Source organism: Anomalospiza imberbis, chromosome 18 (genome assembly GCF_031753505.1).
Source record: "Anomalospiza imberbis isolate Cuckoo-Finch-1a 21T00152 chromosome 18, ASM3175350v1, whole genome shotgun sequence".
Classification (NCBI taxonomy): domain Eukaryota; kingdom Metazoa; phylum Chordata; class Aves; order Passeriformes; family Viduidae; genus Anomalospiza; species Anomalospiza imberbis.
The window spans coordinates 11,951,627-11,967,987 of NC_089698.1; the positions used below are offsets into that span (position 1 = coordinate 11,951,627).

At 47.6% G+C, this 16,361-nt stretch overlaps 2 protein-coding genes across 2 annotated transcripts; both read right to left on the reverse strand.

The window, feature by feature from the left end:
* Window positions 1–796: 796 nt before the first annotated feature.
* On the reverse strand, window positions 797–3,330 carry LOC137484904 (D-dopachrome decarboxylase). Its single transcript, XM_068209112.1, has 3 exons — window positions 3,159–3,330; window positions 2,901–3,076; window positions 797–2,104 (listed from the first exon to the last, which is right to left on the reverse strand). Exons 1-3 carry the CDS (start codon window positions 3,264–3,266, stop codon window positions 2,032–2,034), a joined length of 357 nt encoding a protein of 118 aa, XP_068065213.1. The 5' UTR covers window positions 3,267–3,330; the 3' UTR covers window positions 797–2,031.
* A 1,932-nt stretch (window positions 3,331–5,262) lies between these two features.
* On the reverse strand, window positions 5,263–14,405 carry LOC137484905 (glutathione S-transferase theta-1). The gene is made up of 6 exons (XM_068209113.1): window positions 14,237–14,405; window positions 14,077–14,133; window positions 11,006–11,093; window positions 9,753–9,903; window positions 6,701–6,877; window positions 5,263–5,696 (listed from the first exon to the last, which is right to left on the reverse strand). Exons 1-6 carry the CDS (start codon window positions 14,346–14,348, stop codon window positions 5,496–5,498), a joined length of 786 nt encoding a protein of 261 aa, XP_068065214.1. The 5' UTR covers window positions 14,349–14,405; the 3' UTR covers window positions 5,263–5,495.
* Window positions 14,406–16,361: the final 1,956 nt, after the last annotated feature.

The window sequence follows — 16,361 nt, forward strand, 5'->3', positions numbered from 1 at the left end:
AGGGACCATCTGCATGCAGGGGAAAGGGATTTTATAATGTCATTGCTGAGCCATAGCTAAGGGTGGTATACCTGATTTTCTCCAACCTGAAGAGTGAAAAACGTTTCCTGCTTCTCTTGCTTGATGTGTTCGTGCCATGGGGGGATTCCAGGGGCCTACATAACCATTTTGCAGGTTATGATTCTCGAGTTCCAAAATACTGTCAAACCTATTCCAACATTAGCTCATGAAGTAAAAAATAGGCCATTTCTCCAGAACATGAACTTTCTTACACCTTCTTGCTCAACTGCAATCCTGGGGAAGTTGTTCCCAGGCACAAGCCCACACTGGGAGCAGCCAAGGGTGAGGAAAGCAGAGTCTGCAGAAGTCCCCAGGGTGGCCAACATGGCCCAAAACCAATAGAGCTGGGGCCCAGGGCTGAGCAAGTTTTCTCTGAAGGAAACCAAGGCTTTGGCAAGGGTCTGTGGTTGTTACTTCAGGAGGCAGAAGGACCTCCAGGAAATGAACTATCTGCAGATCAGAATTAAAGTGAGATTATTTTCTGCATTTTGGAATATTTACCTCAAGCTGGTGCAAAGCCAGGGCTGTCCACCCCCTTCTCTGCAACACAGTACTGCTGAGTCAGTGCTCTCAGACTCAGGTCACCTACCTGGTCGTTGCCTGAGTTTCAACAACTTCTGATTGGAAAGATCTCCTGAGAAAGTGGAGAGACCTGGGCAGCCACAATGTCTGTCTCCAAGCACTAAGACCTACAAACCCCCAGTGCTGTGAGCCAGTAAACTGACACTTACCAAAAGAAGCTTTGCTACAGTTTATTAACCAGATAAGGTGTAGCCCCCCAGCCTGATACACGAATTTGTGTTTGGTATTGTACTCCTGTCAGATTTGTCAAACACAGAAGTTATTTGTAGTGTATAGGGAACAAACAACTTTTAAATGGTAATTAGAAGATACTTCAAGCCATAAACAAATAAAACTCCATTTAGAATGATGAAGGAGCACAGAAGCCCTCTTCAGCCTTGTGTTCTCATGCACCCCCATGTCCCAGGGATGTGCTCTCAGTTCTGCTGAGCTCCCTGATCAATTCACACAGTGAAAGGGAACTGATTAATTATTTTATTAGCAGCAGAATGCAGAGACAACATTGTACACAAAAAGTACCTTGCTTTTGTTTTAATAAAATGCCCTGTGTATTCTAGTTACAAAGTGAGGGAATATATGGATCCTAAAAACCTAAAACACTTCTCTGCAGGGACACTGAGCCAGAAACATCAGCCACAGATCACAGTGAGATGCTGTATCATCCCAAAACTCCCCATAACAGCAAGGAAAAGGACTCTGAACAGTGAACAACAGGAATTAAAGCTGGCAGTAGCAGAAACTTCAAAATATTTTCTAGTGGCACAGTGCAGGTCTTCAGAAGTGACTCCCTCCTCCAGACACTGCCATCAGCAGACAGACATTGAGCCCTGGAAACCTTGTGAACAAGTAACACTTTGCAGGAGCAGTCACAGGAGGTGGCAATGACAGAGCACAGAGCACAAGATCTGACATGAGCCTGCAATGCCTAAACTCTCCCAGTAATCACCTCTCTTTCCAGAAAGGGCTTTCGGGGGAAACTGAAAAAGAAAAGAATTTGACTTCCAGGTCATCTTTGCTGGCCTGAGACCCTTCTGCTGCCACAAAGAAACAGAAAAGAGGATTTTTTTTCTGCCTTTCAAACTATGAGAAAAACTAGATAAACCTCAGAATCTCTCTGGTCCTCAGTAAAGCCAAATGTTCTAAAATTAAACTTTTTACTGCTACAAGCGCCTTTGTCTAGGCCTGAGCTTGAGACAAAGACTTTGAACTATTTCAGTAAAATCAGTACAGTTGATTGCCTCGGTCTTGAGCTTTGTGTGTACAGGATGCAAAGACAAAAGTGAATCGAGCTACACAGATTTGATCACAAGAGGAAACAAGTAGACAGACAGAGCTGATCATCTCTGGGTTGCCTTCATCGTGGCTTTGTTCCAGCGGCCGCTCCCAGGATCACAGGAATGTCATGACTGTCCTGTTCTTGCCAATCTGCCAGGGCTCCAGTGGGTAAAAGCGGATGACAATCCTTTTGGGTATAAAGTAAAAATGTGGACAGGAAACATTACTTTACAATTGAACATTACTGCTGCCCAGTTTGTAACATAGTAGAAAATCTGCACTAGGGTCTCACTGTCTTACACTTCAGGGTGTTCATTTAACAGAAGGAAACATAAGCTGTGTTTGGGTCAGGGTACAAACAGACTTCACCCACACAAACAAAAGCAGTCTGTATTTCAACACTTTAAATGTGATACTTGTCCATTTTAGGAGGATTCACATAGTGCATAATCTTGCCGGGGATTTATCCTGACAGCACCTAAGAGGCAGGGAAGTACTATTATCAGTCTCCTTTGGGGAGATGGGTAAGACAAGCAGAGGTGGACAAGGCTGACCTTCAGGAACAGCCTCATCCCAGCATTTGGCAGGGTGACACCCTGGTGGGGTGAAGCTCTACCAATTCCAGTGGGGTTTCACACCAGTTTCACCCACTGTAACTACTGATCTTCAGAGAACAGTAATGCCCAGACTGTTCAACAAGTGCATACCGGTCTATGGTTTTATCTGGCTCCAAACCACATGTCTGGGATTCAGCATCCACGAGCACTTAGTGTTTGCAATGTCGTCTTGGATCTGTACTACAGCTTAGTCTCCTGGAGGACATGGGAAGTGCCACTATCTCCTGCTGTGACCGTCCCCTTGGCACTGTTTGTCGCGTTCCATGTCCGTGCACCGCACAGGCCCGTGGGCCCGACGGGAGGACGCTCTCGTCGCCCTTGGGGTGAGCGTGGTGCTCATGCTGAGCCCCGCCAGGCCGCACTCACCGATCGGGGCCCAGGCCCAGCTGCGCCCTCAGGACGTCGAAGAAGCGGGCGCTGTGCCCCTTGTTCTGCTCCGCCGTGCCCACCACGCCGATGGACGAGACCACCAGCTGGGCGCAGGGCTCGGCCGAGCCCGACAGCACCATGGGCAGCCCGCTCCGCACCGTCACGTTCACCCGCTGCCGGGACAGCCACGGTTAGCCACGGTTAGCCACCGTCAGCCCCCGCCGCCTCCCGCCCCGCCGCCCCGGCCCCGCTCACCTCCGCCGGCTTGCCCAGGATGTCCGCGGCGGCGGCGCACAGGGCCTGGGCCAGCCCCGGCGGCAGCCGCTCGGCCGGCAGGCTGGTGTCCAGCTCCACGAACGGCATGTCCGCCGCGCCGCGGCCCGCACCGCCTCTGCCCGCGCCCCCGGAGCCGCGGCGGGGCGGGCTCGGCCCCGGGACCGCCCGCGGCAGCGCGGAGCGCGCCCTGGCCTGCGCCGCGCCGGCCTCAGGCCCGGCCGCGCCCGCCCACCGCGGCACCAGCACGGGCGCTGCTGGGCTCTGAGGCCAAAGCCATCACTAACGGCCGGGGAGAGTGAGCTTCATGGCCCTTCCTGCCAGTGGAAAAACATTTCAGGTCGCTACCACAGACACCTCTGTGCACAGAGGGCTGAGCATGGAAGTGCGGTCATTGCTCTTAACGACCAAAGCGACAAGAAATTAAAAAGCAAGCAGAGAGGTTTACTGCTTTATCCAACGTGTATTAATTACAAGGACTTTGAGCAATCAGGACTTTGAACTCCCAAGCTGGTAAGTGACCTCGGCATGCTGGCGCACAGGGTCGGTCTGATCTACAGATCACAGGTGTCTAAACTAGAGATCAGAGGCTGCTCAGAAGCTGAGCTACTGTCCAGTGAGGTTCCACGAGCTCTTTTACATCAAAGGGTTATGAACCAGCTATACCAAAAGGTCATCATTTAAGGCACAATACTGTTGGGGAAATTTGTCATGTGTAAACGTGGCATCTTGGTTTTTTACAATTCTAGACAACACTAATGAAAAATTATGAAATTGCTCTCTTTTTTTGCTTAGGGAATCACTTGGCCTTCACTGCTGCTAGTGAAGACAATACTGGAACAAAGAGTTATGTGCAAAAAACAGCCAAGAAGAAGGCTGGGCAAAGATTTCTAGGACAGAAACCTTGCTGAAAAACACCATGAGAAAACAACAGGTTTTTTAGAACTTGCCAGCAAAAAATATCACATGGTAGAACTAGAGGAAAAAAAAAACCAAACAGTTATTTGATTAGTGAAAGAAGCAATTCTTGAATTCCATTACTCATTTTGTTTTAGTCTTTACAGGAAGAATTTTTTGGCAAGGATTTTAGGGTAAGGGCAACAACTACTTATGAATGGAAATATACAGATGTATATTCCACCAATTTCTGCATCCTTTACAATTTGTTATTTTCAACTGAAGAAACTGGAATGGTTGGATTTGCTCAGTTTTATCTCATAAATTGTGCTGCAATACAGAAGGATTTTGTGTTTGAGCTATAACTGAGCAGAAACACAGCCAAGAACAAGAGCCCAAACGCTCCAAAACAACTCTTTGCCCTTTTATTGTGATGCTTGTGTTGCTCAATGCCACAAAATCTCTCTTATTACTTCAGCTGCACTGGATGACTTACTTGGTGAACATCCATCCAAAACAGTCTCAGAAGAGCACGTCTGCAATTATTCCCTCCCTGCATTTCCTAGGAGAAATGTGCTATTACAGTGTTACCATAGAAAAAACCCAGTTTGTGTACTGTTATATTCTCTTTCACGAAAACACTGTGAATGCCTTCTTTCAGGCTACTCCCTGTATAATATCAAAGTGGGTTTTTAGGTAGGCAGTTATTCCAAGGCTGTGGCCACCAGCTGCATGAATCTCCTAGAACAGCTGCTGCCACACATGTAGACTGAGCACCAACAGAAGCCAGGCTTTCAGAAATCCAAAGTTAAACTGAAGAATTATAAAGATTCACCGTTGTAGATGAATACAAAGAAATTTCTCAAAGGAACTTCAAGGGAAAAAGAAGGGTGGGATGTATATGGACAGCCAAGCAAGATGCCTCAACAATAAGAAACCTTAATATATTTTTTTTTTCACTTTTGTGAAGTAGTTTTGTGCTCTACTTGTCTGTGCAGACACATGCTGGGAAGATGAGGATCAGGCACACTTTGCAGTACAAATGTTAAAATTGGAAACAATGATCCTCATCCTATTCAGTCCTTTAACATTCCCGGTTTGTAGGCTGGCTTGAATTCTGTCAGGAAATACCATTCTTGTCTCTACCATCTCTGAGAAGACTGACACTGAAATAAAATCCAGATGCACGTTAAGTGACCTCTAGGGCCTCAGCCTTCTGTATAAATTTAATGTTTTAGGTCTTAAACATTCCCCAGATTCCACCCCCAAAGATACAAGAAAGACCTGGCCCACAGGGAAACACTCTGCAAATTCTGTATTAGAATTACAGTGCTCTTTCCAGTTACATGGAGAACTGGATGTCAGAGAAGAAGTTAAAAAGGAAAAAAAAAAAAGGCAGGAAAAATGCTAAGATAGGTTAATTCATTTCAACATCTTCATCAACACAGGTGCCAGTTGCTCTTTCAGCTGTGGATCAATTTGAATATTGCTCAGTTCTTTGATATTGAGGATCATCTCATGGGCTTGGAAAAAAAGCTCTTTCCCCACAGCATCCTCCACCCGCCTGCGCCACTCCCTCAGCCTGGGTCTGTCTTCAAAGATGTCACAACCAACTCCAACAGGCTGCAGAAAGGGGAGAGACAACCGTGAGGCTTGGGGCAGTCACTTCTTAACTGACACAACAGGCACTAAAAGTATACTTGCAGGTAAAGGGGAAAAAAGGGAAGAGCTCATAGAGGAGCAGTAGGAAGAAGGGAAATCTCTGGTTGGTGTAGCTATCTGGGGGACACAAAAGCTAACCTGTATTTTAAAGGGCATTTACAACTCAGTTCCTGGGTGCTGGAACAGCTCTTTAGGGCAGCGTAGATAACCACGTTCTGTGAGTGATTTTCAGCCACGACACTGAAGATGTGGTGGGCTGGCACCCAGGGGCCACTGCCCAGTTTGCAGTACAGAGTGCTGGATTATACAGCAACACCCAGCACAAAATGTGTTTAGCTGAACCAGTGTCCTAACTAACACAATCTACCCCCTTCTGCTTTCTGCCTGAGCCACTCTCTGGAACACACTGTAGAGAAGCAGAACTGCTGTTTTTCAGTCCCTTGGACACTGAAATGAGAGAAAGAAATCACTGCTGGGCTGAAGGATCCAGGCCCTGGTGGTCTGGCAGGGAAAAACCAGTTTGTAACAGACTTAATTTGATTGCCTCTATCTGAGGCAATTCTTTCATCTTCCAGACATGGCATGGGCAAGTATTATATTCTTGAATGATAGAAATATTCCTATATGGTTGTCTCATTTCATCAGACCTGTCTGCTATTGCTTCTCTTTTATATATATTACCTCCTTCTCTGGAGGTTAAAAATAAAGTCATGATAAAAAATTAAGAAGAGGTTATTGCTAGAGATGAGAAACAAAAGAGATCTGTTGCAGCCAGCTTTTTTTTTTGATTTTCATTGCTGTTCTGAGCCCACTCCCACATTCTCCCCATTGTCTTAGGCCATTTCTGCTGAAATATGCCCTTGCTTCCCCTGCTAGTGAAGAGTTACCACGTGCTGCCCCCTCCCTGCTCTGCAGCATCTGTTTTCCTTGTGCTGACACTTCCTCACCACGCTCCAGGCACTCACTTGCATCAGTTCCACAATGGCCACAAGATCTGCCAGGGAGATCTCACTCCCAATGATAAAAGCCTTGTCCTGCAGAAACCTCTCCTCAAATTGCTTCAGGGAAGTGGACAGCCCCTCCATAACCTCCTGGAGCTTCTCTGAGGGCAGTGGCTGCCCTGTGAAGAGGGGAATCAACACCTGAGGAGAGAAGGGACATAACAGTACACATGACCATCTTCTCTGGTAGTAGTTGTAATTGTAATTGTAATTGTTCTCTGGTAGTAATTGAAGTTACACCCATCATCATCAGTGCCCTGCAATCAAGCCACAGAAGGGGATGGCAGAGCTTCATGGGCTGTGGCAGCTCCACAGAGCTCCTGCACAGAGAGCACACCAGCAGTCCTTAGTGTGACCTGGCACAGCAGTGACCTCCAGCTAATCAGCAGCAATGTGTGGAACAAAATCAAGGATCCTCACCTCATTTTGTGCCTGGCAGCTGTGCCCCCCCACTCCGCCCTGTTGGGCTACAAAAGAAAAACAGGCAACAGCTCTAGGGAAGACAAATCTCTGCCACAGTCACCCCTGCTACATCCTCTGTGTTACCAGGAGCTGCCCAGCAGCCACCCCTGCCAGCCACCCTGCTGTGGAACTGGATGCTGCAGGCAGCTGCCTGTCCCGCAGGGTGACGGAGAGGAGGGAATGGTGGTGGCTGTGGCAGGAGCATCAGAAGGACTAGAATTCATCAATACTGGCTGGAGAGACAGAAATGGCTTCCTTTGTGTGACAGCAGCCAGCGAGGCTGGAAGTGGTCAACACCATTTTTACACAAATCTTTCAGTGGCTTAAAGCATCATTCTTTAAACCACTAGAAAATTTTCTGGAGCAATCACACAAGTGCAGTCCTTGTGTCTGCACAGACTTGCTGGCACAGGAGGTAGTTGCCTTTCCACAATATTTTTCACCAGTCACAGAGGTGTATGCACCACTGGAGCCCAGAGTGTTTCACAGCTGTGCTGCCTTCACCCTCCACAGCTAAAGAACTACAGTTTGTTTAGAGAATCAAAATTATAAACACAAATTTCAATCAATCAGTTCAGTGCGAGTGAACTGAATTTCTACTTACTGCTAGTATATGCAACAATTCAAGTTGGGATTGCTTAATCCAAGCCAGGATTTTGGCCAAATACATGTGGAATCCATTTCATCATAAAATTCGTGGCCAGTTCTCTTCCTAAGTGATTCCAATTATGCATGATGGGATCTTAGAGTAAAATCACTTGAAACAGCATCTTCTTCCTTTTCCTTATCTCAAGGCTGTCTGTCTTCTCCCATTTCTAGCTAATATGCTTTTCTTACATGGTGCCTTTGTATGTTTCCATATTTACAGTTATTGTGAGGACCTTTTCTGCATCTGGGCTATCTAATCACCATCAGCAGCAATTAGTTGGATTTCTTTCCCTTGGAGCAACTGCAGGCTTCCAGCATGCAGAGGCTGGAAGAAACTGCTTCTTGTATGAATCTGCCTCATATTTGAATTGCTCCTCTGTACTCTATAGCCAAACAATCAAATACCAATAAATTCAAGAAGATAAACGAGTCCTGATATGCTTTGTTAGGCACAAACAAGGGCAAACTTTACAAGGGAGTAGTGAAGTTACCTGTTTACTAGCAATCCTGATTTCATCTGAAATTCCACACCAGCTGTCCTTGCAGAACTATACTTGCAACTAGGGATAGTTGCATTAACTGTCTGGTGAGTTGGCTGGGAATAGGTGTCCAGTAAAATCTGGTACTAAATGATTTTCTGGCTCAGGATGAATCAGGTAATTTTGCCTAAATGTAAATTGACCTGACTACACTGAGTAAAGAAAATCTGCCTCTCAGCATCTCTCTGCTCTCTGTCCCTGAGCATATTTCAGAGAAGCACATAAGCGTGCTGGAAGCAGAAGACTCCTTCTGGATTTCCACCCTTAAGAGGCTGCAGGAACTTTATGAAGAATGCAAGTCTTTCTGCTTTCAGCAACAAAACACATGTTCACCAAAGCCAAACTCTGCCTATGTGCACACTCTGCACAGCTGTGCAGGGAGGGGGAGGCCCTTGGAAGCAATACTAAGTCTGTTACATTTTCACTCACAAATCCAGGCAATGAAAGTCTGTTGAGTTTGAGACCTTCTGTACCAGACCTTCTTTAAGGGAAAAACCAAAATGGCCAAATCTGCTTTTGCCAGATCCTGATGTTGATCAGTTTGGAACCGCTCCCTCTCCAACAGCTCCTTTCAGCTAGGAATGGCCCGGGTTTGTTGTTTCATCACAACAAACTGTCTCTGAATTGGGGCTGTTAAAATGCTCAGTACTCTCACAGGACAACTATAGGAACTCACCCCCTGGTTGGGGTGCGCCGGAAAGGTGGAAAAGTCTCTCCTCCAACCCGTGTCTCCAAAGAAAGACTCAGTAGTCTTCTGTTGTCTGGTCTCAAGGTAGTTTATTGTGTGTTATCTGAAAGATTTCTCCCTGAGCTGCTGCGGTCCGTTCAGCAGTCAGGCAAGGGCACACACTGACTCCCAGGGTGCTGGTGCCCTCTTTTATATCATACATTATGTATTAGATGTTTACAGTTTTCCCCCAATGCCCATCACCTATATTGAGCAGTGACTTTCTACTCTAAACCAATCTGTGAGTGCCAACATCACCAAGAGCACGGAGGTTAGGAAGAAGAAAGAAAGAGGACAGGGCACGCCCAAGTCCCTCCATCTTAGAACTTCTGACCCCCATGTACAAAACTCAGACCCCTCTGTGCAAGGCCTAAAACCTCCCTGTACAGCACTCAAAAACTCTTCCTCTCACTTTGTGACTACTTCTACTACAATATCTAAACTTTTGTGATTTCTTGTTCTTCCTGCAAGGTTGGTAAATTGTTCCATGGATCAGGTTCAAAGCCACAGGGGTCTGTGGCTGCATTCCAGGGTCTCAAATGCTTCTGACCTGGGCCCGGAACATCCAAGTGTCCAAGGGACATTCTGGGTTCCGACAGACAACACCATTTACTCACGTTCTTCCATTCAGTCTCCTTACCTTGATCCACATGGTCTTAGGAGCGTTAGCCCGGATGTTAGCGTGGTGCCAGGAGAGGTACTCGTCCACCCGGGCCCGTTGCTGTATGTCTGAGGGGTACCAGTGGTCAGGAGTGTTGTACTTTCGGCTCAGGTACAGCAGGATGGCGGTGCTGCTCACGCGTCAGCAGGAGACAAGAAAGGGGTCAGGCAGTTACGATGCAGAATGCTTCTGCCTAAGCTCCCTCTCCTGCTCCTTCTCAACTTGTAGCTTCCACTAAAAAACATCCCAATCAGGATTTCCAGTGGAGTCTAGGGACCATACCAAAGCATCTAATTCATGCTGACATCAGTGCCCTTCCATGAAAACTTTAACCTGCTGGAAAATCACAGCACTGTTCTATGGTGCTACTGGACAGTACTGGGTCAAACAAACAACAAACCTCCATGATCATCTATCAGTGATGGCAACTCCACTTGCTCCTTGCCTGTTCTGACCCATCTCTCTGAGACCTGTGCTGTTTCTGTGCCTGTGTACTAAATGAAACTCTCAGATGGGTTATTGGTGCCTTTTCATCAGATCTGTCTCCAGCATGCAGCTTCCACGGAAGTCAGTGGAAGTCTCAGCAAGGAAACCCTACAGAATCTTTTTGTGTTTGTCCAGATGTTTATACTTTCACTAACTGGCAGAAGTCAGATGGAAAAATGTCTTAGTCATCTGCAACAATACTTAGGCTATTACTAAAAAAAAAGAGAAAAAAAAGCCACAGAAAATGTGCTGACAAAATGGAAGAAAATGCAGACACCCCTGCCATGCTGATACCGCTATGGTTAAATTGTTTCAGTATTATTACATCATTAACCAGTCTCCATAATAATCTTTTAATGCAAGGCCTAAATTTTATCTGTGTAGATGTTCTCTCAGCCTTTATAACTAATTCAGATAAACAGAATTCTTTCCTAGAGTAAAAGGGATTTCTTTTCCTAGGGTGAAAGGGATTTTTATAAGCTTTAAACATCTCCCAGAAATGTTTATAATCCCATTTTGAGGTAAGTGCATTCAGGGTGAGATGAAGAAGCTAAGTCAGTTGAGTTGTTTACATTCTGAAAGATAATTCAAACAGAAAATGGAAAGAGATCAAATGAGGTTATACTATTAAAAATAACCAGCATGTTCATATATTCTGTGATCCTTAATTATTCCATGGGAATGACATCTTCTGAATGCAGCACAGATTGCTGGTACCCAAGGAAGCCTAAGGACTGAGTTCTTACCATTCTGCAAGGGTGAAGTCTCCGTCCTTCAGTGCAGGTACTTTCTTCAAGAGGCTGACTTTGCCTGCACCTTCACTATTTGACGGCCCTAAGAACATGAACAGACAAGTCTGAGGTTAGAAGTGTATCTATCTGCCAGTACATGATAAATGAAATATCTGCAGCCAGCTGGATGATCAGTGAACTGTGTGAGGTTTTCCCAGTAGGGTCATAGCTCTCAAGTGAAAGGTAATGAAATGGCAGAGTCAGTGTAAGAGCTGTCTGCAGAGGCAGCAGGCTCAGATTGGCCACGTGGCATGGAGCAGTTTATATTTTTATATTTCTAACAGGAGTTCTCTTTCTTGACTCAGGTACCAGGATACTTGCAGAACTTACTGACACAATGGACACTGGCTAGGGGCAGGGAAGCTCAGACACCTCAACCCTGCACTACTCCTGACTCTGTGTTACTCCTGGCTCTGCATGTCAACCTACTTCTAACAGGAAAACACAGGAGGAAGACACCATTCCATAAGAATTTAAACTCCACAGTCCCTTGGAGGAATTAACAGCTGACTATCTAATCAGGCTTTCGGTTTCCCACCGCTGGCATCAGACTTGCCAGTCTGCAGTTAAATGCCAGGGCATTGCACAACAGCCCAGAAACACCTGAGTAGGAAAAGCTGTGAGGAATTTGTTTGCTTTGCTTGTTTTAAGTTCTCCTGAGGAGACATGACAATTAAAGTGCAAATCCTGATCAAATCAGCATGACTAGCAGGAGGTCTTGTACAAAACTCCCTTTGTTCAAAAAAAGACAAGAAAAAGGATTCTTAACTTATAGTGACCTCCATCTCTAAGAAGTATTTGTACACATTGAGGAAGCAGTAGCAGAGGCTACATTACTGGACAAATGTGCAGTAGGAAATAGCCCCTGGGAAATAAAACCAGCCTCTGGACAAACAAATTTATTTGCAGCTGGTTTGGGAAGGGCTGGGAGAATGCAGGTTGCTGCATTACAACTACAGACTGTTTTTCCTTATATCGATTTCACATAATGAGTTAAATCAAGCAGAGAAAACATTACCACTTGGTCTCCTTTCCAGCTGACTAGCCTCTACCTTGTTTCTTCTTTGAGAAGATGTTTTTTTTTTTTTTAATTCCAGTGTAAGTAGCTTCATCAGAGATTAAGGGATTTGAAGGGATTCAAACCCACATTCTCCCTTTCATTAGGAAAAGTCTCTGGCTGCCTGCTGTGAATTTGACTTCCAGCTTAGCTGGGTAAGAGGTTCCAACTGCTCAGCAGAACCAGGCAACAGTGTCCAGAGAGGTAGGAAACCCTAGGTAGGGCTTCTTAAAAATAATAACCTGACAGAAAGTGCAAGTTAAGCCTAATAACTGAGAAAATTGAGTATAAAAATAAAAATGTCCAAAATTGGGCAAAGTACAGGATGTGTCACCCCCATGATTTGTATCACAGAAACAACAAGGTAAATGTTTGTAAGTCTACTGTCATGCAAGGAATTGCTCAGGGAAGGTGCTTTGTTTTGTGCTTTTAGAATGGCCCCAAGGCCACACACCCAGCTCTGGTGAGATCTCTAGTGTTCACCTGGTCTTTGGAAAAATGCAGTAGAAAGTTGCCAGTCAGTGATGCTTACAGCTAATGAGAAATACCTAGTCAGACCCAGCTGTTTGGTTGTCCTGCTGTCTGTGTTTATTTTCCAGGGCAGCAGGGAACTAAGAAACAAGGATATGAGAAGTAAGCAGTGGGTGAGGGCAGCTTGAATCAGATTTCAGAGAGCTTTCATCATACAGCAATTCTAGCAGGAATACTGAGCATATTTGTTCCCTGACGGAGCTAACATGTCATTACAGCAGGCTGGACAGTAGGTCAGTGTCTGTGACACAGCCAGCACCACAGCCTGGGGATGGAATCAGTTACTTTGGTTTGTAGATAGACATAAAAGACCTGTGCTGAGACTCTGACTGAGCTGTGAACTGGCAAATGCCTTGGTGTGAACACTAACTCCAGGCTGCTTCATTGGGACCCACTGATTATTGTATGAAAATAGAGACCAATATTTGTATTTGCAGTTTAGCAGAACTTAAGCTTGTGCCTCTCTTCCAGCCAGCAGAGCCAGCCTTTTTGTTTAGTGGTATTGCGTGGTCCATCTTTATCATTCCTGTGATGTTGGCTTGACTTACAGTTCTGTTTGACATCAGTTGTATCTGGGGTAATTGGTTCTTGATGACTTCCAAGGGTGGTTGGAGGTACAGATATAGAGCTAGATATGGATACACACACGGTGTGTGTTGTTGGGCTTTGAGGTGTAACTTCAACAATCAGAGAATCCACAGTCAAAAAGGAGAGCAGGCTGCACACATGAGGAAATCTTAAGCCTAAGTCATAGTGCAGAGAAGGAGGTTTATTGGTGGGTGAAAAGAGCAGCGGAGAAGATTTTATGGAAATAGAAGGGGGAAATCCCACTCTATTTGCCAATCACATACCTGCCTAATCATCTTATCCTCAGTCAAGTGTTTCAAAGTAATGTGCTTTGCCTTAGGCACAAAAGTAACAATTTACAGGAAAACGCAACATTTAAATGGGCAACAGTAATACAGTTGGAGGAGCCTGAACAGGGGTGCCGCAAGTACAGCATTCCCAGAGCACTCCTCGGCTGTCAGTTTGACTAATTTGCTAGAAATGGCTAGAGGAACATTCCTTGGAGAGCCACAAAAATAGATGCAGCAGAGCTACGAGACTACTCTGGGAAGTGGAGCCGCCCGGTCAAACCACGGCGTTCAAGGCCCCGGGGCAGCGCAGGCATTCAGCATCTCCCGGGGAGCCCGTCCTTCCCTCCACCGGGCAGAAGGACGCGCTGCAGCTCCGGTGCCGGGAGGCGAAGGGGTTCCCCCGGGGTCCATGAGAGCAAACCTCCGCCAGGTCCAGGGCCGCAGCGGCGGGCTCAGCCCCGGGGATCGCGTTACAGCGCCGAGCGCCCGCGGGCCCGTCCGGTCCCTCCCCGCCCGCGGGGCCGCCGCCCGGGGGCACGCTCGGCCTGCGGGGACCCTCCCGTGCCCTGGCCTGCCCTCACCTGCGCGGGGCTGCTCCGCGCCGCTCCCCGCCGCCGGCTTCTTCCCCAGCACCGAGTCTGCCAAGAGCCAAGAGAGGGGCTGAGCCCGCGCCCCGCCGGGCCGCGCCCGCCCCGGCCCCGCCGCCTCGGGGCAGCGCGGCGGCGGCCGCGCCCGTCCCACCTTTGAACAGCTCCACGTGCTTGAACTCGAAGGGGATGTTGTTGCTCCGGGCGAAGATGTAGATGGAGCGGCAGGGCTGCGAGAGCAGGTCCAGGTACAGCTCCAGCCCCATCCCGACGCGGCCCGCCCTGCGGGGAGCTGCCGCGGCTCTGCCGCCGACCGCCCGGAGCCGCCCCGCATGGGCCGGCGGGGGCCGAGCCGCGCCGGGCGGGAGGTGCCCTCCGTCCCTCCCTCCGTCCCTCCCCCGGGCCGCGCCGGCGGCCGTGCGGGGCGGGAGCCGAGCGAGCGGGGTCTGTGCCGCGGGGGCACCGCGGGAAGCCGCTCTCCTCCGTGGCCAGGGCTGGCGAGCGCCGCAGGACCCAGGAGAGCCCACCTCAGCCGGGGCAGGGAGGCACGGCCGGAGCTGGGACAGGGGTTACAGAGTTCCCATTTCCACAGCGTCAGGCGGCCCTGGCCCTCTGTGGCTGGCATCGTGTTCATTCATTTTCCTTCAGGAAGGGAAGGGAAGGGAAGGGAACGTGAGTAGTGACACGAGTGGCGGTCAATTACCAACCTCACAAGAGAGGTTGGTACTAAGCAGTAAGAGAGAGGGGGCTGTCGCTCCCCTCCACAGCTTTGGCTGGCACCGCAGGGGCTCGGGAGCTACTCACCCACGGCATCCCACTACGACTTTCACAAGGTAACTGCTGAGTTTTGTAACACGGTTCTGCAGGGCTGTGCCACGCTGCAGACAGGGCCTTTGCAGTGTCCTCTAAGCCGGTGTTAATCACGCACCGCCAGATCTCAGCAGGGCTTTCTGTTCAGAACATAATTCTTTTGTCACATAGTCTCTGCTGCAAGGTGACACCTGAATGGCAGTGAAGTGTGGAGGACTTCTCTGTGGACATTACATCTGCAAACTCACTCAAAGTGACTTTCCTCTCCCTGGTGTTTGTCACTTGCACTGAGCCCAGAGCGTTTCACAGCTGTGTGATCTGGGAAGGTGACATGCTGGCTGAGCACAGGGACTTCTGGGACCTGTGAGATAGAGCAGCTGAACCACTCAGGCAAAGTCACCCCCAGTCAAACCACCTCAGCTGTGCTGACACCTTGCTATCAGTGTTGTGCCACTTACATGTCACACACAAATCTTTGGAAAGAGCCATAGGAATCTCAGGGAGAGGGAACTGGAGGATCCAGTTGCTCTTTTTCTTGTGAAAAGGTTTGGGTACTGATCTGGGAGCTTGTGGACTGGACAAATCAAAAACTGGAACATTTCCAGGGGTTTAGAACTTTCAGATTTAGAAGAGCACTGTAAGAATTTTTCAGTTTCTCAGCCAGAACAGGGAGAGGGGCTGTGCACCCCCTTCACTTTCCCTGCAGCGCAGTTCAGCCTCTTGAGCACCTGCACCCAGCACTGATATGCTGGAGATCACGGCTCATAGAGTCTTGTGGCAGCTGCTTGAGTTCAAACTCCTTCAGTGCAAAGGAATCTGAAATGTTAAGGGAGTGGGGAAAAGGAGCATGGAAGTGGCTCTGCACAGGTAAATAGTCAGAGAAGTCTTTGTGCTTCAAGGTGCTCCCATGCCCATACTCTGAGAAATCATTGAGAAGAGTGTTGATCTCAGCAGTGTGCAGCAATATTAGCAGTGTGGGTTCACTTTGCTCCTTTATTCATGGTTCAGTTGATCCATTAGTCCTATCTGAACTTCAAAGATCTTTTCATGTGCCTCCTGGAAATGTTCCTTCCTTAAGTTTTTCTCCAATTTGCTGACTGCACTGCACAGCCCACATAACCAAAGAGGTATTTTTATCTGGTTCTGTCATAGGGCATTTGATTGATTATTGCTGGCTCCAGGCTAGTTCTTCTAGCACTGTATTTTCATTTGACTCCATCACCTCAAAGACCATTTTTCCTGCCCTTATTTTCTCTGTCAGCATTTTGGAAACAGGAACAAGACAGAAAAAAATGCATTAAGTTTTGCAGTTTATTTCTTAATAATTTAGAAGAAGTCTTAGGATGTCTTTCTGTTTTTTAAACATTCCTCCTATTTTGTATGTTACAGCCTCATTTTCTTCCAGAAATCACAGGTTCTCACTTATTTCCAAATAGCTCTGGCAGGAATTGAGGAAGTTGAATCGAACA